The sequence below is a fragment of the Bufo gargarizans genome, chromosome 2 (assembly GCF_014858855.1).
Source record: "Bufo gargarizans isolate SCDJY-AF-19 chromosome 2, ASM1485885v1, whole genome shotgun sequence".
In the NCBI taxonomy this organism is placed as follows: Eukaryota; Metazoa; Chordata; class Amphibia; order Anura; family Bufonidae; genus Bufo; species Bufo gargarizans.
The window spans coordinates 241,802,966-241,826,063 of NC_058081.1; the positions used below are offsets into that span (position 1 = coordinate 241,802,966).

The following is a 23,098-nucleotide window of genomic DNA, read 5'->3' on the forward strand; positions in this document are numbered from 1 at the left end:
CACAGATATCTTAGCTTCCTCACATTTTTATCATCAGCCTGGAGTCCCCACAGTGTTATCCTGCTGCTCGCTGTGCCCCCCAATACCACCAAATAATATCCTGAAGAAAAAGGAGTGTCCCCTATAGTAATACTGCCCCCAACCGTGATAACGCTCCCCAAGAATGCCCCCATTAGTAGAAGAGCCCTCCAGTATTAATAATTCCCTCACAGAGCCCCCAATAGAATCCCCCCTATTGTTCCCCAAGTGGTAATAAAGCTATCTACAGACCCCTCAGTGGTAATAAGGCCCCCATAGTGATCTTAGTAGAAATAAGGCGGATCTATATGTCCCTCCTATGGAGCCCCCAGTAGTAATAAGAACGCCTATAGAGTCCCTTGGATTTAAAGAGAACCTGTCACCCAAAAATCGCCTATTAAGCTGTTTACAGTACCTTATAGTGCTGTATAGTCGTTTCCTGATGCACTTTTTGTTAGTTTTGCAGCATGTATGCTCAGTCAGAAATCGATGTTATATTCAGCTGCTGCCCCGTGCTTCAAGTCAGGCTTGAAGTCACGGGGGCAGCGGCCTCGGCGTCTTACATGGCCCTCTCCCCGCCCCCTGCCTCTGTGACTGACAGCCGAAATCCGATTCCGGGACCGCGCTCAACGGCCGCATGCGCAGTAAAGGGTGGCAGGAGCGCGGTCCCGGCTGCCGCGCGTACTACGCGCCGTCTTACTTTCGCCGCACTGCGCATGCGCCCGACATCCTGTATCAAACGCGCCCGCGCCCAGATGCCGGGCGCGGCCGCGTTTGATACAGGATGTCGGGCGCATGCGCAGTGCGGCGAAAGTAAGGCGGCGCGTAGTACGCGCGGCAGCCGGGACCGCGCTCCTGCCGCCCTTTACTGCGCATGCGGCCGTTGAGCGCGGTCCCGGAATCGGATTTCGGCTGTCAGTCACAGAGGCAGGGGGCGGGGAGAGGGCCATGTAAGACGCCGAGGCCGCTGCCCCCGTGACTTCAAGCCTGACTTGAAGCACGGGGCAGCAGCTGAATATAACATCGATTTCTGACTGAGCATACATGCTGCAAAACTAACAAAAAGTGCATCAGGAAACGACTATACAGCACTATAAGGTACTGTAAACAGCTTAATAGGCGATTTTTGGGTGACAGGTTCCCTTTAAAATGCCCCTACAGTGCCCCCAGTATTTATAATGCCCCCTACTGTTATAATGCTCACCCTGAAGTGCCCCCAGTATTTATAATGTCCACAGTAGTTATATTCCTCCATTTAGTGTCCTCAGAATTTAGAATTCCTCAGCCCCTCCACCATATAGTCCCATGTAAATAACATTATTTCCCTCCCTCCGCCATAGATTCCCATATAAATACCATCACATCATCTCTCCTGCCCCCTCCAATATACAGTCCCATGTAAATAACATCACCCCCTCCCCAGCCACCCTCAACATACAGTCCCATGTAAATAACATTACCCCCTCACCTGCCGCCTTCAACATGCAGTCCCATGTAACGAACATCACCCCCTCCCCAGCCGCCTTCAACATACAGTCCCGTGTAAATAACATTACCCTTCAACATTTAGTCCCATATAAATACCATCACTCCCTCCCACAGCCGCCTTCAACATATAGGCCCATGTAAATAAGATAACCCTGCCCCAGCCACCTCTAACATGCATTCCCATGTAAATAACATCACTCCACCTCACTGTCCCATGTAAATAACTTCCCTCCCTTCAGCCCTAACATACAGTCCCAGTTAAATAACTACAACTCCCAGCATTGCTCTGCCTCGCCCTTCACTTACCTATCCTCGTGTAGCAGACTTCACCACAGCTTCTTCCCAAGACTTCTCTTCACTGCTAACTGCTGTCCTCTCCTGCACTAGTCACATCATCGCAGGTCCTTTTCAGCTACTGCATTTAGAACTGATCACACTGAGTGTGATGTAATCACCGGTCCTTCAGCTCTTGTAGGGCATTATATTCAATTGTATTGCCATCCTGAGGACGGCAATACAGTTCTATCTATCTGACAAGCAGGACATTTGGGGCCTGGGACAAAACATCAGGGGCCCAGGCCCCCGAATGTTTTAACCTAGCAACGATCCTGCACGTACCCATTGATTTAAATGTGTCTGTTCATATTTCAGTATTTTTTTACTGACCATGGGTGAGTAAAAAAAATGTATGGGACATGCACTACTTTGATCCGTGATGCGGACCAAGCATGCCCATTGAAGTCCATGGGTCTGTGAAAATCACTGACACAATATGGATGGCATCGATATTGTGTCTATGCATCCATTTTTCACTGAAGACTAATAGTATATTCTTTGGAAAATAATTTTCATGTGACCAACTTCCGTGAATTAAGGGTGACACACAGATGGTAAAAACAGACACATGGTCCAACCACGGATCCTTCATGGACATCTTCACGGATTAAGTATGCGTTTTTCACGAACATGACACTGAAACGGAAATGTAAACAAGGCCTAAAATCAGCATTTTGTGAAGATACATAAATACCATGCTGGACAACTAAGTTGTGTAAATTACAGGAAGAATATAGTACACACACATAGTAAAGAATATATTTATTATGTGACTTTATAATGATTGCCCCGAAAGACACAGAAATGGTGCCCTACAGTGATGTGACGGATGAGAATCCATTTTGTATGAGTATTTCTTCCATCATGTGCATATGTGGAAAATTAATGAGCCAGCTGGCAGGATGTAGGGAGTCTTTGTGTATATAGATCAAATGTTCCTAGCTGCAAGGCCAAGGTATTCGCTCCCTTATCAGAGTTTGACATACAAGAGAGAGTTATGTTCCTTCTGAGTTTAGGGATGTACTGCTGGAGAATGTTAACTTTGAGATAAGATGCTGCAGAAACTTTTTAATTATTAGAATTCGATTTTCACCCCCTTGGCGGTGTGCGAGATTTGTCTATGATTATCTGTAGTTTTATAAAGATGTATACTGGTGTGGAATAAATTAGAGAGAATCTGATTCAGCAGTGTGTCTGTGTCAGCACTCCGAGCGCTCATAAAGAAAACTTCAATTGGGACCCCGACAATTATAGAACAACATCCTGCACATCCTTAGGTTGTCAAAGCTGGTGCCGCAGCTGGTCCCATAAATGCTCGACTGGCAATGGAGTCCAGGCAGGTCAGAATTGTTGCAATTTGGAGAAAGTCTTGCTATGTGTGGGTGAGCATTATCCTGCCGAAAAATGCCAGTTGGAAACCCTGCCATGAGAGGCAACACATGTGGCTGCAGGATGTCCTGCACATATCATTGAGCATATGTGATGGCTTCCCAGATCATTGCACCAGCAGTTGGGGGAAGTGTGTTGCTCAACTGAAAATGTAGGATTGAAGTGCTCACCACAAGGCCTCCATAACTCAAACCTGATCATCGTTAGATTTTAACCTGGATTTGACAATAACGGGCACCATGATATCAAATTTACTTCTGCTAATCACCTGGAAATGGTCCGGGTAGAGACAGGGGTGAGTAATGAAAGTGTAACCGGTATCTGGATATGGACAACGAAACTGTAGGAGCTGTTCCTGCTTGTCTGCAGATAAACTGATCATCTCTAATAGAGGTCTGTCTGGGCCATCCGAAGGCTGTTCACCATGATTGTGTGCCCTCACATAACCACTGCTCCCAACACCTCTTTACAGCAAGGTCTGAATGGCCTAGATATTGGGCAATTAATCGAAACAATCCTGCGTCTCTCAGTCCAATGATTTGCCCTCTCTCAAATTTTGTCAACGGGGCAAAATGACCTCAAGTGCATTGTGGAAGCATGTCTAGCAGTTAAAGTGACCTCTGAGAGCCTTTTTATAGGGCATCGGGGGAAACACTTTTACGCAATACCTCTTGTGGCAAGACCCATTGTCTTTTGTCAAGTTTTGCAGCAATCTAACATTTCCATCTGGGTGCGTTATATTTTTCATCGATGACTGTAGTTAAAGGGGTTGTGTCACTTCAGCAAGTGGCATTTATCATGTAGACAAAGTTAATACCAACCACTTACTAATGTATTGTTATTATCCATATTGCTTCCTTCGCTGGCTGGATTCATTTTTCCATCATATAATGTATTACATTATACACTGCTTGTTTCCATGGTTACGAAAACCCTGCAATACATCAGTGGTGGCCGTGCTTGCACACTACTTGTGGTGGCCGGAATGGTGGAAGCTCACATAGGCTGGTCCATTTTCCTATGGATTGCAGAGTGGGCATAACCATGGAAACGAGTAGCGTATAATGTGATGGAAAAATGAATCCTGCCAGCAAAGGAAGCAATATGGACAATTATAATACATTAGTAAGTGCCTTGTAATAACTTTCTCTAGATGATAAATGCCATTTGCTGAAGTGAGACAACCACTTTAAGTGTCAGCTACCAGCTAAAGGGGCTTAAGGGGTTAAATACATTACAAGAAGTGGAGACGTTACATTCCCCTTCCAATCCAAAGATTATACTGAAACAGCACATAAGGTGTTAGCTAACTACAGAGTGAGAGATTCCTATCCATTAGACGCAATACTTCTACCATCCTGGATAAATTAAATCCTATCCACTGGTAACGCTGTGTGCTATTACAGCAGAAGGCCACGGTAAGGCTTCACATACTAATGTAGGTACAACCCTGACCTGTCAGCCCAAATGCATAGTGAGCAAGAAAAAACACCCTATAAAATGTACTTTGGCAATTCATTTCTGGCAAGAAAGTGGAGCTAGTGTATGCAGAACTGGCAGGAGTGAAGATGACATCAGAATCATTAAAGTGTGTCCAAAATAAATCACTTTGAACTGATTTCTACACCCACAAATATGGAGCAGATTTCACAGCACTGTCATAATACAAACCAAGCACAGTACTCACAGCTCACAGATGTACCTGTATGTGGTACGCTGGCCATACACCTTAGATTGCTGACAGCAGTCCCTTCTGAACCCCTCATGTACATGCACACTTGACTCGACCGAGCATTCATGTGTACCGAATGGGTAGAGAAGACAAAGATGCAGCCAGACACTGCTGGCAGCGGCATATCTCCACTGAGAACAAATTTATGAGGCATGTTAAAATCCCAAAAACCTAACCCCCCCTTCTTTTATTTTTTTATTAAATTCCCCCGCCCCATTGCTCAACTCAAAAACCCCTTTAATGTGGTCAGATTTCACTGAATACCCCTATTTTATGAAGCGTAAAAATAAATGAAGTTGTATAAAATTAAAAAACATGGAAGGTTTCTTCCAGAAACAGTGCCCCTTTATTTTTAAAAGGCTGTGTGTGGTACTGCAGCTCAGCCACATCAGTGACTGATGACTTCAAGCAAATATTTTGAGGAGAAATCAAATTAGATTAATCACCATGAACTAATAAAATGCATGTCAATGTTAGGGTGTCTTTTTAACAGTTCTTACTTTTGCGCTATTCTCAGAAGCGATAAGTCACTGACACGTAGACAATTTGTTAAATTTAGTTCTCTTATTTTGTTTCCAGAAGGGCCTTCTACAACTTGTCGTACCCCTGGGTCACTGATCCTGGAGAAGAAAATGCATACATCTGTTACATTTACATTTGGAGAGAAATAACTTGAAAACAATCATGTACAAGTCATGATAATAAATGACATGTATAAAGTCCCAGCATCTTTCTGAAGAGTGAGATCATTGATTATAGTTGGTGACCTTAGATCTCACAATATACAACCAAGTAGAAGATACAAGACAAGGCTGATTAAAGAGATTTTCTCAGTTCGGGAATACTGATGGCCTACAGCATGTATGTCAGGGAACTAGATATAGGACTACAAATTAAGCTGTCAGCAGCTCTCTGACAGATTTCAAAGAAAAAGAGAAGCAACAGAATGAACCTGATGTCTGTGGAGAACAAACTGTTAAAAATGTTCAATAAATACAAATTGGAAAAAATTATTTTTAGTCCAAGATAAGTAAAATGCATTAATGAAAAATGCCCCCAATGTGTCGGTAATTTTACAAGCAAGGAGTAGATAAGCTTTCTCAATCACATATTGTGAATGGTGGATACTGTTATCTACACACAGAGGTGATATCTGTCATTCTAAACATGCCTGTAATGATGAGGAGATAACTGTAGTAAAGTGATCTCTACAGCCCAAGAAGTGGCACCTATTATTATGCTTTGTGGCCAGTGCGAAAACTCCAGGATCTTATGTTTTTGTTTAAATATAAATATTAACATGGAAAATGAAATATAACATCAAAAATTCTTTTAAAATATGTTAAACCTAAACATGTGATTTAAACAAAAGATTATTTTCTGAGGACACATTGCATTTAAGTTTAGAATGAAAACGCAGAGCTAGAGATGTATCTATTTTAACTTATGACCTCAGAGGAGGACCCGTTAGCGTCTTGGAGGCAGATCAGATGTTGGATTCCAGCCACCCAAATTACAAAAGATTTGGAACTTAGTGAGAAATAGATGTAAGTACGAAGTTAACTCCAATTTGAATTAATTTAAAACCAATGTTTTAAGTTAAAATCTAAATTCCTTGTGGTTTTTTTCCAGACACCCCCAGCGTGGCCAGACCCGAGGTGGTTAGCATACTTACCTGATCCCTGTGGCTGGGTTACGGCTCCATCACTCCCACGTGTGTGCCGCTGGTCCCAGGTGTTTGACACAGGTCACCTTATATCCAAAGCCAAGTACTGGCCGTGGTGGTAACATGTATTATGTATGTCATGTGACCCAGTGATGGACATGGGGACACATGACTGCCATGGCCAGTCAGTGGCTGCGGTGGTCATGTGACCCACGTCAAACAGGATATTGACACAGGTACGGTATCACGGGCGCATGAGGGGGGGAGAGGGAGCCGAAACCCAGCGGCAGGGGGTCCCCACTGTGGTCTTGCTGAGTGGTCTTAAAAAAAAAAAAAAAAACACAAAACAGTTGGACAACCCTTTTAAGGACTGAAAATAATCATAAGTTTGTACTAGTAAGGGCTCTGAACGTGGCAAGAAATATAGTATTGCAGTATTGTACCTTACATCAGTCCCGAGATACAAAATCGGAAAAAGACTGTGCATCTAAGCAAAGTAATGTGTGCAAATGGGGTGGTGTGGGGGGTTCTGGATCGGGAATATGCATTCTCGGAACAGAGGTTTGTTGGCTTTATAGGAAACCATATACTGTATAATTTTGTTTCCTTTCTGTTTTCCTTTTTTAGGCTAGTTTTACATCTTCATCTGTCCTTTGCGGCAGGCTGTTCTGGAATAGACTGCTGGGAACTGGTCGGACAAAAACTCTTGTGTGCAGCAGTTTTTGTCTGTCTGATTTCCAGTATATTTGGATCTCTGCCAGACCCCAATATATTCAATGGGGTCAGGCAGGGCCGGTGCCACCTGTAAGGCGACCCACGGAAATGAGCGATTCCATTGTGGAAGCGCTCACTCATCTCCAGTCATCTGTATCGCTGTCCTCAGGACAGCGATACAGATGGCTGTGCAGCAGGACAGGGGAGGGAGAGGTGTGTCCCTTCCCCTTCCTCTGATAGGCTGCAGGCACTAGGCTGGCAGCCTATCAGAGGCCGGCACAGGCGGCGCAATGGCGTCATCGCGCCGCCTGAGCCCTGAGCCGTACAGCGCGGGACACAGGCCGGAAGAGGCCTGCATCACATCGCTGACATGGAGGTAAGTATAAGTGATTTTTTTTGTTGTTGTTAATACTGGTGGCTACTGGGCTGGCACATGATGGGGGGGCTCTGGCTACTGGCACATGATCGGGGGGGGGGCCTATGGCTACTGGAACATGATAGGCATAGGGGGGGCCCTATGGCTACTGGGACATGACAGGGGGGGCTCTATGGCTACTGGCACATGATAGGGGGGCCCTATGGCTACTGGCACATGATAGGGGGGGCCCTATGGCTACTGGCACATGATAGGGGGGCCTATGGCTACTGGCACATGTTGATGGGGGGCTCAGGCTACTGGCACATGATATAGGGGGGGCTCTGGCTACTGGCACATGATATAGGGGGGCTCTGGCTAATGGCACATGATATAGGGGGGCTCTTGTTACTGACACATGATGGTGAGGGGGCTCTTATTACTGGCACATGATTGGGGGGCATCTATGAGGGCACATTTTACTGGCACATTATTGGGGGACATCTATGGGGGGCACTTATTACTGGCACATTGGGGGCACTTATTACTGGCACATTATTGGTGGGCATCTACTGAGGCCACAAAGAACGGCTATTTTATATGGGGGCTCTCTATAGGGGCATTTTATACTGGGACACATTATGGTGGGTACTATGAGGTCATCTACGGGGGCACTGAGAAGGGGTATTTTTTACTTACAAATTATGGGGGACACTAAGGGCATCTACTGGGGCACTATATATGGGGCATTTTATACTGGTACATTATGGGGGGCACTAGGAGGGAGAGGAGCACTATGTGGGCATTTACTGGGGGCACTATATAGGGGTATTTTATACTGGCACATTATGGGGGCACTATGGGGACATTAGCTAAACTGGGGGCATTACAAGGGGGTATTTGCACTGTCACATTATAAGGAGAATTATTTCTACTGGGGGGGGGGGCATTATGGTGGGCTTTATTACTCCCCCATGGTATGACCCCCTAGTAGCAGCACCAGCCTCTCCCTGCTCTGCTATCCCTCTGCCCATTCTCCAAATCCTTATTATGAAATCTTTCTCATTAGGATAAAGCACATCCGCTCCACCGAGCCCCTGGCCAAGTGCTGAAGTGGTGTCCGAGATCCCCAAGGGTCAAGCCAAGTAACTGTAAGTTTTCATATGAAATAGGTTTATGTTATACACATAAACATACACTGTGCCACACAATATACAGTTTCTTCTGTAAAAGTCATGGGGGAAGGGGGCCTTATTGTTTTTCGCCCCAGGCTTGTTTCTTTAGCTATGGCTTAAGTTATGGTAGTTATTCTCCACCATTCTTAATAGGGGGCTTCATTGCAACATATAACTCTCTTTTAATTTAAATGCTGAGAAAGGGGTGGAACATATGTGATGTCATGATATGGGCAGATCATCTGATAAGGTGGGGGCCTCAATTTTTATCTTGCCTAGGACGGCAAAAATCCTTGCACCGGCCCTGGGGTCAGGCGAGCAGGAGGCAATATCCGGCAATGCTGGATCCAGAGAGGACAGACAGAGATGTGAAAGTAGCCTAAATAGGTGTTGGGGTTAAGCCAAGTCGCATATGAAGACACCCTGAGGTGGCCCTACAGTGGAAACCCCCCAAAAGTGACCCCATTTTGGAAACTACACCCCTCAAGGAATCTTTCAAGGTGTGTAGAGAGCACTTTGACCTCAAAGGTGTTTCCTAGAATTAGGAAGCACTTGGCAGTGAAAATGAAAAATTACACTTTTTTCACCAAAAAGTTGCTTTATAACCACATTTTTCACTTTCCCAAAGGGTAACAGGACAAAAGGCACCCCACATTTTGTTCCCCATTTCCCCCCAAATAGGGCAACACCCCATATGTGCTCAAAAACTGATGTATGGGCGCACAGCAGGCTTCAGAGTGTAAGGAACACCATATAGCTTTTGAAGAGCGGATTTAGCTGGAATGGTAATTAGGAGCTATGTCGCATATGAAGACACCCTGAGGAGGGCCCTACAGTGGAAACCCCCAAAAAGTGACCCCATTTTGGAAACTACACTCCTCAAGGAATCTTTCAAGGTGTGAAGTAAGCACTTTGATCTCAAATGTGCTTCCTAGAATTGGGAAACACTTGGCAGTAGAGATGGCTTTTCGGTTTGCCCGGCGAACTTTGAGCGTTCGCGATTCGCCGAACATGCGAACATTTGGCGATGTCCGCCAGTGCCATATTCTTTTGCATTGCGCTGAACTTTGACCCATGACACATCCATCAGGTGGGACAAGACAGCCAATTGAGACGTTTCAGCACATGGACACAGCCCCACCCTATAACAGAACCCGATCTGGTAGCAATTTTACATTCTGTGTTTTGCCAATGTAGGGAGAGGTTGCTTTGTGGAGCAGGGACAGGCTATTAGGGACACCAAAAGCTAGCTAATAGGGCCACAAAAGTCCTTTTAAGGACTGGTATAGGTGTGCTATCAATAGGTGTGATATACTGAGGGGTGTGATATACTTATAATATACTTTCTAACATAGAAAGTATATTATAGTGCATTTGAATTGTGCAGCAGTTGTGTGCGGTTCTGCTAGGTGTGATATACCTGTTGCCCCAAATATTGATTGCTTCCACCAAATATTGATTGAGGCCTGCGATATACCAGCTTCCACAAAATACTGATTAAGGGGATTGATATACATGCTTCCACCAAATATTGATTGAGGCCTGCGATATACCAGCTTCCACAAAATACTGATTAAGGGGTTTGATATACCTGCTTCCACAAAATACTGATCAAGGGGTTTGATATCCCTGCTTCTACAAAATATTGATTGAGGGCTGCGTTATACCTGCTTCCACAAAATACTGATTGAGGGGTGCGATATACCTGCTTCTACAAAATACTGATTAAGGGGTTCTATATAGCTGCTTCCACAAAATACTGATTCATGGGTGCAATATACCTGCTTCCACCAAATATTGATTGAGGCCTGCGAGATACCTGCTTCCACAAAATACTGATTAAGGGGTTTGATATACCTTTTTTCACCAAATATTGATTGAGGCCTGCGAGATACCTGCTTCCACAAAATACTGATTCAGGGGTGCAATATACCTGCTTCGACCAAATATTGATTGAGGCCTGCGAGATACCTGCTTCCACAAAATACTGATTAAGGGGTTTGATATACCTGCTTCCACCAAATATTGATTGAGGCCTGCGAGATACCTGCTTCTACAAAATACTGATTCAGGGGTGCAATATACATTTTTCCACCAAATATTGATTGAGGCCTGCGATATACCTGCTTCCAAAAAATACTGATTAGGGGATTGATATACCTGCTTTCACCAAATATTGATTGAGCCCTGCGAGATACCTGCTTCCAAAAAATACTGAATAACCTTTTAAGGACTCGGCCCTATTTCACCTTCTGGACTTGGCTATTTTTTTTCAAATCTGACCAGTGTCACTTTAAGTGCTGATAACTTTAAAAAACTTTGACTTATCCAGGCCATTCTGACATTGTTTTTTTTTGTCACATATTTTACTTCATGACACTGGTAAAAATGAAGTTAAAAAAAATAATTTTTATTTATAAAAAAAAATACCCAATATAAATTTCCAAGTTTACATTTCTCTACTTCTATAATACATAGTAATACCTCCAAAAATAGTTATTACTTTACATTCCCCATATGTCTACTTCATGTTTGGATCATTTTGGGAAAGATATTTTATTTTTGGGGGATGTTACAAGGCTTAGAAGTTTAGAAGCAAATCTTGAAATATTTCAGAAATTTTCAAAAAAAACTATTTTTAGGGACCAGTTCAGGTCTGAAGTCACTTTGTGAGGCTTACATAATAGAAACCACCCAAAAATGACCTAATTTTAGAAACTACACCCCTCAAGATATTCAGAGTTATTGGCAAATGGAGACGAAATTTCTGAATTTCAATTTTAATGAATTTTTTCAAGTAACAAAGCAAGGGTTGACAGCCAAACAAAACTCAATATTTATTGCCCCGATTCTGTAGTTTATAGAAACACCCCAGATGTGGCAGCTGGACTGGTTTATTTACACCATGTCCCAGTAGAAACTTTATAAAAGTGACCCCATCTAAGAAACTACACCCCTCAAGGTATTCAAAACTGATGTTACAAACTTTGTTAACCCTTTAGGTGTTCCACAAGGATTAATGGAAAATAGAGATACAATTTCATAATTTCACATTGTTGGCAGATTTTCCATTTTAATAATTTTTTTCCAGTTACAAAGCAAGGGTTAACAGCCAAACTAAACTCAATATTTATGGCCCTGATTCTGTAGTTTACAGAAACACCCCATATGTGGCATAAACCGCTGTACGGGTACACGGCAGGGCGCAGAAGGAAAGGAATACCATACAGTTTTTGGAAGGCAGGTTTTGCTGGACTGGTTTTTTGGACACCATGTCCCATTTGAAGCCCCCCTGATGCACCCCTAGAGTAGAAACTCCATAAAAGTGACCCCATTTAAGAAACTACACCCCTCAAGGCATTTAAAACTGATTTTTCAAACGTCGTTAACCCTTTAGGTTAACGACGGGATAGGGTGGCAGTATTGTTGGTACTAGTTTAGGGTACATATGATTTTTGGTTGCTCTATATTACACTTTTTCTGAGGTAAGGTAACAAGAATTAGCTGTTTTGGCACCGTTTTTATTTTTTGTTATTAACAACATTCGTCTGACAGGTTAGATCATGTGATATTTTCATAGATCAGGTTGTCACGGATGCTGCGATACCTAATATGTACACTTTTTTTTTTTAAGCAAAACAAATCATGTTTTAGTGTTTCCATGTCTGTTTCCATAGTCTGAGAGCCATAATTCTTTCAGTTTTTGGGCAATTACCTTAGGTAGGGTATGGTTTTTGCGGGATGAGATGACGGTTTTATTGGCACTATTTTGGGGTGCGTGTAACTTTTTGATCGCTTGCTATTACACTTTTTGTGATGTAAAGTGACAAAAAATAGCTTTTTTTACACCGTTTTTATTTTTATCTTTTTACGGTATTCATCTGAGGGGTTAGGTCATGTGATATTGTTATAGAGCAAGTTATTACGGACGCTGTGATACCTAATATGTATACTTTCTTTTTCTTTATCTAAGTTTTACACAATGATTTCATTTTTGAAGCAAAAAAAATCATGTTTTAGTGTTTCCATAATCTGAGAGCCATAATTTTTTCAGTTTTTGGGCGATTATCTTAGGTAGGGTCTCATTGTTTGCGGGCTGAGATGACGGTTTGATTGGCACTATCTTGGGGTGCATTTGACTTTTTGATCTCTAGCTATTACACTTTTTGTGATGTAAGGTGATAAAAAATGATTTATTTAGCACAGTTTTTATTTAAAAATTTTTACGGTGTTCATCTCAAGGGTTAGGTCATGTGATATTTTTATAGAGCCGGTCGATACGGACGCGGCGATACCTAATATGTATACTTTTTTTTATTTATGTAAGTTTTACACAATAATATCATTTTTGAAACAAAAAAAAAATCATGTTTTAGTGTCTCCATATTCTGAAAGCCATAGTTTCTTCAGTTTTTGGGCGATTATCTTAGGTAGGGTCTCATTTTTCGCAGGATGAGATGACTGGCACTATTTTGGGGTGCATGCTGATCAATGCGTGCTGTGAATTGTCTACCCCCTGCCTGATGTTATCGTGGATTAAATAAAGCTGCAAATCCTTTTTGACCACACCGGTGAGTGCCGCTACTTTTTTCTGTTCTACATTACCTTCTATTTACATCGCATCTGCATAGCTGAGCACCGCCGCCCGTGTGTGTCCTCCTTAGCCACGTACAGCACTAGATCCTGGTGCGCGGTGCCGCCCCCTATCTTATTTTGCAACTATTTTGGGGTGCATTTGACTTTTTGATCGCTTGCTATTACACTTTTTGTGATGTAAGGATACCAAAAATTGTTTATTTAGCACAGTTTTTATTGTTTACGGTCTTTATCTCAGGGGTTAGGTCATGTGATATTTTTATAGAGCCGGTCGATACGGACGCGGCGATACCTAATATGTATACTTTTCTTTTTATTTATGTAAGTTTTGCACAATAACAGCTTTTTTAAAACAAAAAAAATGATGTTTTAGTGTCTCCATATTCTGAGCCATAGTTTTTTATTTTTTGGGGGCGATTGTCTCAGGTAGGGGCTCATTTTTTGTGGGATGAGGTGACGGTTAGATTGTTCCTATTTTGGTGGGCAAACGCCTTTTTGATCGCTTGCTGTTGTACTTTTTGTGATGTAAGGTGACAAAAAATGGTTTATTTAGCAGTTTTTATTTTTTACGGTGTTCATATGAGGGGTTAGGTCATGTGATATGTTTATAGAGCCGGTCGATACGGACACGGTGATACCTAATATGTATAATTTTTTTTGCCCCACTATTTTTTACCAATTTGTTTTTTACTTTATTTGGGGAAAATTACGTTTTTGTTTATTTTTACTTGAAACTTTGAATTTTTTGGGGGGGGGAAACTTTATTTTTTCAACTAATTTTTCACTTTATTTTTTGTCCCACTTTGGGACTTGAACTTCTGTGGGGGGGCTGGATCTCATAAGCTCGTTACCGGAAGGCAGTGCGATGCCTTCCTTAGACATCGCACTGCCTATCATGCCATTGGGTCCCCCCTACAGCCGCATGGGGACCCGATGGCACCGCCGCCCGCCGCTGCCGCACCAGGTAAAAACAGCAAACCGCAGGTCTGAATTGACCGGTACGCCCTAAGTCCCTAAGGGGTTAAGGGGATTGATATACCTGCTTCCACAAAATACTGATTGAGGGCTACGATATACCTGTTTTCACAAAATATTGATTAAGGGGTTTGATATACCTGCTTCCACCAAATATTGATTGAGGCCTGCAATATACCTGCTTCCACAAAATACTGATTAAGGGGTTTGATATACCTGCTTCCACAAAATAGTGATTAAGGGCTTTGATATACCTGTTTCAACCAAACATTGATTGAGGCCTGCGATATACCAGCTTCCACAAAATACTGATTAAAGGGTTTGATATGCCTGCTTCCACAAAATACTGATTAAGGGGTTTGATTTACCTTCAGACCTTGTTCACACCAAAAAGAGGTAGCGTAGTGGTAGGACCCCTTGCCATGCTGAGGACCGTGACGTGGTGCATGATGGGCTCCGATATCTTCCTGACAGGAATATATTGTCAAAAGTCTCAGCTTTTAATATCTACTTGTATGACTAGCCAGTATAGTCAGTGGTATATCCGTTTGGTGCAATGTTTTTGTGATATATGATTGTATTTTCATCCGCACAATGCCTTGTTGTGTATGGGATGCCTTAGTGGTGCATGTGGACCGCGCCGACATCCTCCATTGTATGCATTTTTTTGCTGGGGATAGTCGTCTGCTGCGGTCCACATGCTGTGGGACTGCTCCCCCAATGTAAAACACGCTACAGTGTTCGGGGTTTGAACAGTTCCTCCATATTTGCCACAATATTTTTGTGTTTTTGTTTGATATGCAGTGTATGTGCCTTTACTTGGCATTTAAGCACTTTTGCACCGGGGGCCTCCATCACATGGTCTGATATGGGTGTGGCTTACAGTCTTGCTTTGTTCACATTGCATTAGTTGTCCTGCTATGCGGTTGTATGGAAGCTTGGCTGTGAGCAGGATTTCATCACCTTCAGACCTTGTTCACACCAAAAAGAGGTAGCGTAGTGGTAGGACCCCTTGCCATGCTGAGGACCGTGACGTGGTGCATGATGGGCTCCGATATTTTCCTGACAGGAATATATTGGCAAAAGTCTCAGCTTTTAATATCTACTTGGATGACTAGCCAGTATAGTCAGTGGTATATCCGTTTGGTGCAATGTTTTTGTGATATATGATTGTATTTTCATCCGCACAATGCCTTGTTGTGTATGGGATGCCTTAGTGGTGCATGTGGACCGCGCCGACATCCTCCATTGTATGCATTTTTTGCTGGGGATAGTCGTCTGCTGCGGTCCACATGCGGTGGGACTGCTCCCCCAATGTAAAACACCCTACAGTGTTCAGGGTTTGAACAGTTCCTCCATATTTGCCACAATATTTTTGTGGTTTTGTTTGATTTACCTTTTTCCACAAAATATTGATTGAGGTCTGCCATATACCTGCTTCCAATAATACTGCTCTTCTCTAGGGACTTATGCACTGGGTCATTTTGAAAATGACAGGCAGAGGAAGAGGCAGGCCGTTCAGGGCCGGACAGGTGCACCAGGCCGGAGCCTAAGTGGGAAATTGAAGAAGGCTCGTGCGATAACTTCAAAGGACGCACCTGAGTTGGTTGAGTGGCTCATTCAGCCTTTTCGCTTCTGCACCCTCCTTATCCTTTGTATCTGCACTCTCCTTATCCTTTATATCTGCACCCTCCTCACTCTCTGCTGTGTGCTCCGCCAAAGACACCACCACCACCATAGCCCCTCCACTCGAATCAGAGGAATTATTTTCCCATCCTTTACCAGACATAACCGATGCGCAGCCATTCTTGACATCGGATGAGGAAGAGGGGGTAGCAACGGCCATCACCAAGCAGTCTGACGACAGTACCCATATCAGCCCAAGGAGGGAGGTCCCCACTGTTGCTGCCTACTCCGAGATCTCTAATGTCAGTGGTGAAGGTGACGATGATGACATGTCGATGGACATCACGTGGGTGCCCACAAGGGAGGAAGAGGATGGGAGTTCAGAGGGAGAGACGGAGCAGCAGAGAGGGAGGAGAAGTAGGCAGAGCTCACAGGGCACAGGAGGCAAAAAGCAGACTGCAAATGTATCTGGTGCGAGCCATCCACCATGCACGGTCACTTCTGGCGCTCCCAGGATGCCGGCACATGGCTCTGTGTATCAGCTGCTGACAATAGTGTTGCCATCTGCAGCCTGTGCATAAGTCGCAGTAAGCCCAACACTCACCTAGGGACGACCGTCTTAAGAAGGCACCTGGCCTCCCATCACCTAGCCCAGTGGGAGCAGCGTCATCAGAGCCCACAAAGCCACACACCCGGCGCTCCACGTCCTGCCTCTTCTCCATCTCTCTCCTCCCATTTGTCCTCCACTCTACCTTCCACCATGCCGTAATAGCATTCATCTGGCAGAAGGCAGGCTTCCGTGGCCCAAATGTTCGAGCCTAAAAAGTTGATCACACTGGATAACCCTCTTGCCCAATGGCTGACCGCTGGCTTGTCGGAACTGCTAGCCCGTCAACTACTGCCATATAAACTGGTGGACTCGAAGGCCTTTAGAAAATTTATGGCCATTGGCACATCGCAATGGAAGGTCCCCGGAAGGAAATATTTCTCCCAGAAGGGCATCCCAGAGCAATATGTCCACGTTCAGCGACAAGTGAATATATCTCTGGTACACAGTGTCGGTGCCAAGATACATCTGACCACAGACATGTGGTCCAGCAAACATGGGCATGGAAGGTACATAACTTTTCTGCCCACTGGGTGAACCTTCTGACGGCCGTCAAGCATGTAACCCGTGGCTCGTGGCTCCCGTGTGGATTTGGTGTTACCACCACAGATTGCATGCAGGCTTGCTTTTTCTTCTCCTCCTCCTCCTCCTTCCTCCGTCTCCTCCTCGGCTGACTCCTCCTTTTCCACTGCTACCGCATCTTCCGCTGCGCCCCCCCAGCCCCCCACAACCTATTCGAAGTGCCAGGTGAGATGTTGCCATGCTGTGCTGCGGCTGTTGTGCCTGGAAGCCAAGAGCCACACTGGTCCTGCACTGCTTTCAGCTCTGTGGTTACAGGCCAATTAGTGGCTAACCACGCTCAATTTGACAGTTGGTAAAGTGGTGTGCGACAACGGTGCCAATCTGCTGAGCGTGCTGAAACAGGGCAAAATGACACACGTGCAGTGCATGGCACACGTCCTGAACTTAGTCGTGCAGCGATTCGTTGCCAAATACCCCGGGGTCCAGCAAGTCTTGCGGCAGGCCAGGAAAATCTCTGGCTATTTTAGAAGATCTTACACTGCCATGTCTCGCGTTCAGCCGCGACACCACCTGCCCGTCAGTAGTCTGATTTGTGACAGCCCGATGCGCTGGAACTCCACCTTGTATATGCTTGATAGGCTGCTCCAGCAGCAACATGCCGTTAATGACTACCTGTACGAACTCTGCAGCAGGACAGGTTCTGGGGAGCTTGGTTTCTTTTCACCGCACCAGTGGCTGCTCATGCAGACTTCTGCAGCTATTTGATGAGATTCCCAAACTGGTCAGTCGCAGCCAGGGTGTCATCAGTGACATCGTACCTTATGCCTTCTTTCTGGAGCGTGCATGTGTCGTGTCATTGATCAAGCCGTCGAGGAGCAGGAGCTGGAAGATGAGGAAGTCGCAATGCTGAATGAATTCCAAGAGGGGGCTACTCCATCTGAGACAAGTCAGTAGGAGTCTGAAGAGGAGTCAGAGGAGGATGGTGGCTGGGGGGAGGAGGAGGAGGAGCAAGAAGAGCAGGCTTTGAGGGGGACTTAAATTTTTTTAGGGATCCCTGGTGTTGTCCATGGCTGGGGGAAGGAGACAGAGTACGACATTCTCCTGGGCGATGAGACAAACACATGTAATTGAATTTCCTCATGTCAGCCCACACATATCCGCCACCACCCAGAACAAAAAATGATCCTTGTCTTATGTATATACAGCGGCATAAAATGCCTTTTCTGTCAGATGAATGCCTAAGTGGCCTACAGTAAAATTTTTATCCACATAATCAGAAGTTCTTTTCTGTCAGGTGAATGCCTATTTTTTGGGGCCTGTACTGGTCTACAGTAAAATTTTTAACCAGTGACCGCCTAATGTACCTCCAACCACATCATCACAAGTTCTTTTCTGTCAGGTAAATACCTAATCACTCAAGTTATGATCTGGACTAGTGAAATAAAAAATTTACATTACTGCAATTATAAAAATTATTGATATACAGATTATTTTATGGATAGCTAGAATATCTGTATAAAAACCCTATAGATCCATTATATATATCCCTATCTATTAGAGATGCTTTTTAAGTGTTTTGAGATGTCTTACGGCACAACTATTTTTTAAAGCATTTATTACATAAAATTTGTAATGTAATGGCTATAATGCAATTCCCCATAAATATATATATGAAAAACGCATGTACCGCAACAAGAACGCAACGCATCAATTTAGTGTCCATTTATTGAACTATGGGACATTGAGCACTATGGACCTCTATTTATGAAGAATAGAAGACTTATAAACATTTTTTCCATATAAAGAAAAACAGACGACATCCATCCCAGCTTTTCCACATAACCAAATATGGGCTATATAAGGGCTTTATGGGTAAATGCGGGAAACTGCTGAGGAAGGAGTCAGACTCAGACTCCGAAACGCGTCTGGTGTAAAATGATGATACCCGCACACCCCTTGTGATTAACAGTGAACATTTGGACAGTGAACATTTGGCTACTTTCTTCTCTTGGAAGCGCTTCCATCCGCAGCATTGTTTCCTGATATTGATCGGTGGATCGCCCGAAAAAGACCGGCACAACACACATAAGATACCAAAGGATTGATGTCACACCCACGTGTTTAACCCATCGGGAAACCCCAGAAGAGAAGCTGGACCAGTACGAGCGGCTGCAAGTCGTGAAAACTCCAATACAGGTAATGGCAGCTCTGGATATTGTAAGCACAGCCACGTGGGACGCCACGGATGGTTTAATATCCAACTGCCTAAACTATATACAATTTTAATACATACAAGTATACTTATATATAATTGGTGTGGGAGACAAATAACATTCTTTTATATCACCAAAGCGCATCTATATGCAATGAACCGTGATATAATTTGAACTCTGCCATACCTCAATAATCCCTGCAATTACTAGGGGCCATTTCAGTATCATCTGTATAAAACATCTGTATATTCAATAACATACTATATATGAAACTGGCAACATTAAAAGACACATTGATAACGAGAAAAGGAGATTAGATGATACATTCATCTCCATGCCAACTAATGAGATGATGATTGCATAAATATGGCAGGAGGCAGTTCTTGTTCCTGAAAAGACTGTTCTTTGTATTTCTATGCGTTATTAGGGGAGGATAACGCTATCTGCATGTGCCTCTGATATCAATAGAAAGCCTTGATTATCAACTGGACATTTATAGGAACCTTTTCATATTTCAAGGACTTATGTTCACGTTTGCGTAAATACGCAATTTTACTTTCCCTTATTTTTTCTTATATATAAATATTTTATATGGCTTGTGTATTTTAGAAATAAATATTTTTAATATCTCTGTGTATGACCAGGTGTGGAGTACTTGCCGAACATCACCATCCTAGCGCCACCTAGATGTCTCATCAGACCTTGGCCTCCTAATCTATGGACTCAACTGATGGCCCCTTAACTCCTCTCTAGGGAACGCAAGTACCACTCATCTCCACAGCCTTATCTGCCTGCTGTTTTATTGTGATATATTGCTATCATTTATATAGGTATTTTCTGGGGTACTTGCTGAACATTAACTATATATGTCTATGCCTGGTTTACTTCTATGACATCATCCTCCAGACCCCATAGACACAGTCTTCTGTGGTGTCCTTATATTGTAATATAACAAACCTATTTGTAGTCCTTTATGCGGATCTCCTCATGCGGACCATACATGTGTATATATAAATTGTTGTACCGCAACTCAGCCACCTCCTGGATTTTTTGAGATATAGGGGTTTTAGTATTTCATTAATCTGGACCCTTATCTTCCCGATCCACTACCGGCTGCATAGGAATCCCCTGGATTAAATAATCAGTTATTTTACTGACAGGTGTAATCTTGTTCATCAGAGCCAGTGGCTTCTATGATTTTATCTATAATCTAAAATAGCTAAAAAAAAAGCCTAAAATTAAAAATCAAAAACAAATTAATTTACCTGTATATAATATTACCTTATATACTTTTGGTGTCGGGTATTCCATGATCAATTTTGTCCCCTGATGAGCCTGACAACAACCAGGCGAAATGCGTAGGGACGGTATTGAACATCTCTATTACCTTATATATCCACTTCTTCTCTTGGATAATTCACTGTCACTTATTTTTGGGTACTTTTGTCGTTCTATTTATTATTTTGTGTACTTTAGTATAGGTCTCTAATCAGGGTTATCAATCTCTGTTTATCCTCCCCCGCTAGGGTCCTTCAGGGTCACTAGGAGGCACGAGAGACGGGATCGCCCTTATCAGGGCGGCTATTCCGTATATAGGTAGGAATTTCTACATTAGGGCCAGAGTCAGGGACGATCTTCCCTATAGGCCCAACCAACCTACTCTATCCCCTTCCCCATTAGCCTCAGAAGGGTTCTACCACTAGACCATACTTTTTGATTTTTTGATTTTCTTTTCGCATTTATTTGATTTTTGAATAGATAAGGGTGTATTGACTTTTATTTAAAAACAATTAAAGGTTATATTTTAGAATGGTGGTAACTCTGTGACTCAGGTGTGGAGTACTTGTCTATACAATTACATAAAATTTTTATCCAGTGACTGCCTAATGTACCTCCAACCACATAATAACTAGTTATTTTCTGTCAATTGCATGCCTAATTTTTGGGGCCTGTACTCGTGGCCTAAAATATTTTTTTTCTAGGCTCCAGCATGGCACATTTTTTAGAGTTTCCCTTTAAGATGGATAATAATGGCCGATTAAAATACATATTTTTTGTGGGAAATTTTGCCAATGATCCCCCTCTGGTATGTCCATGTTGTGGGACTATTTGTGCATTTCTAGTAAGTATTTGGTGACTGCAAATACGACCTGAAGGTTTAAGTCAATGGGGTTCGCAAACCGTCCCAGCCGATGTCCATCACTACTTGGCAGTGAAAATGAAAAATTGCTTTTTTTTCACCAAAAAGTTGCTTTACACCCACATTTTTCACTTTCCAAAAGGGTAATAGTACAAAATGCACCCCAATTTTCTTCCCCATTTTCCCTGAATACGGCACACCCCATATGTGCTCAAATAATCCTGATAAAATCCTGCCTCCATCCACCTCCACTAACCCAGCGGACTACCTAAACCACTGGGCAAAGAACCCCTGACATATGCCCCTCGCTCCAGCCCAACAGATTTCAGTGGCAGGTGGTGAGTCTGGCGACTTCGCACCTGCCACAGAGGTAGGCCTGACGCCGAATGCGGCAGTAGCGACACGAGCACATGGGAATGAGGTCCCGGCGGACATTATCTGAGCTGCACCACATGGCTCTGTCGCAACAAGCAGGCACCAGCTAATGAGTAAGTTCCCTGTGCGCCTCTTTGGCCTGTGTTACACGCTATGATCGGAGGGTGCAGTTGGAAATTGAGTAGCATTGTGGACTGCCTATACATTCTTAGGTGAGCATACACTCCTTAGGGAGAGCTTTTAACCCATCCTGTGCCTGAAGCCACGGTGCTGACAATCCTAGTTGCCTGCTGCACCTGGAGGAATGGAACAGTGTTCGGGCCTGAGGCCCCCTTTTTCTTTTAACCTTTGACACTAACTGTCACGGACTCTGAGACACTATTACTGAAATATACCTTGGTGTCAGGGCAAACAGAATCTTTATTCTGGCTGTGATCTGCTAAGTTAATTTGTATATACAGTGGAAGACTGCTCCGGTGCCCCCTCAGAACCCAAGCAAAGTCTGGATGGATACCATGAGCCAAACTGATGAGGTGGATACCTCGGTGGTGCAATCTGCGAATATGCCACAAACTGACAGGATTATTATGTCAGCCATAGCAGACTGCCAGGCTGCCTTGACGGCGAAAATAGACCATCTCCAAAGTGATGTCAAATTCCTACAGCATGATATTGAGAAAATGAGGGCATGCACAGCAGAGGTGGAGCGCAGAGTTGGGGAGGTGGAAGATACAGCAAGGGGCACTTCTGAGCTGTCTAGATCCCTCCTTGTGCAAGTCAAAGTTCTGCAGGCTACAGCAGAAGATGCTGAAAATATAAACAGGTTGAACAATATCCGCATCCTTGGCCTTCCTGAGAGGGCAGAAGGCGGAGAACCAGAGGGGTATGCTGAAAGTTTGATAAACTCAGTCCTAGCACCACTACATCTCGCTCAATGTTTCATAATTGAAAGGGCACACAGGATTCCAACCAGGCCTCTTCCTCCGCCACACATAGGGCTTAGCTACAAATTACTCGCAGTAAATTAGAGACTAGTTTTGTGGAGGCGGAAGAGTCTTTTGTTAATGATCCCAGTGAGGAACGTCAAGAGACTTGGTTGTCCCTCCAGAGGGAGTATAAATTCCATCTCACCGAATACAACCAGAAATGACTCCTTACATAACGGCAAGTC

The 23,098-nt window shown here is 43.7% G+C and overlaps 1 protein-coding gene across 1 annotated transcript in view; it reads right to left on the reverse strand.

Moving 5' to 3' along the window:
- Positions 1-23,098, reverse strand: part of FBXL13 (F-box and leucine rich repeat protein 13) — a 249,774-nt gene that overhangs the window by 46,908 nt on the left and 179,768 nt on the right. Inside the window, exon 16 of the mRNA XM_044280157.1 lies at positions 5,464-5,583. Coding sequence (XP_044136092.1) covers positions 5,464-5,583 — 120 coding nt within the window. The remainder of the gene's footprint in view (positions 1-5,463; positions 5,584-23,098) is intronic.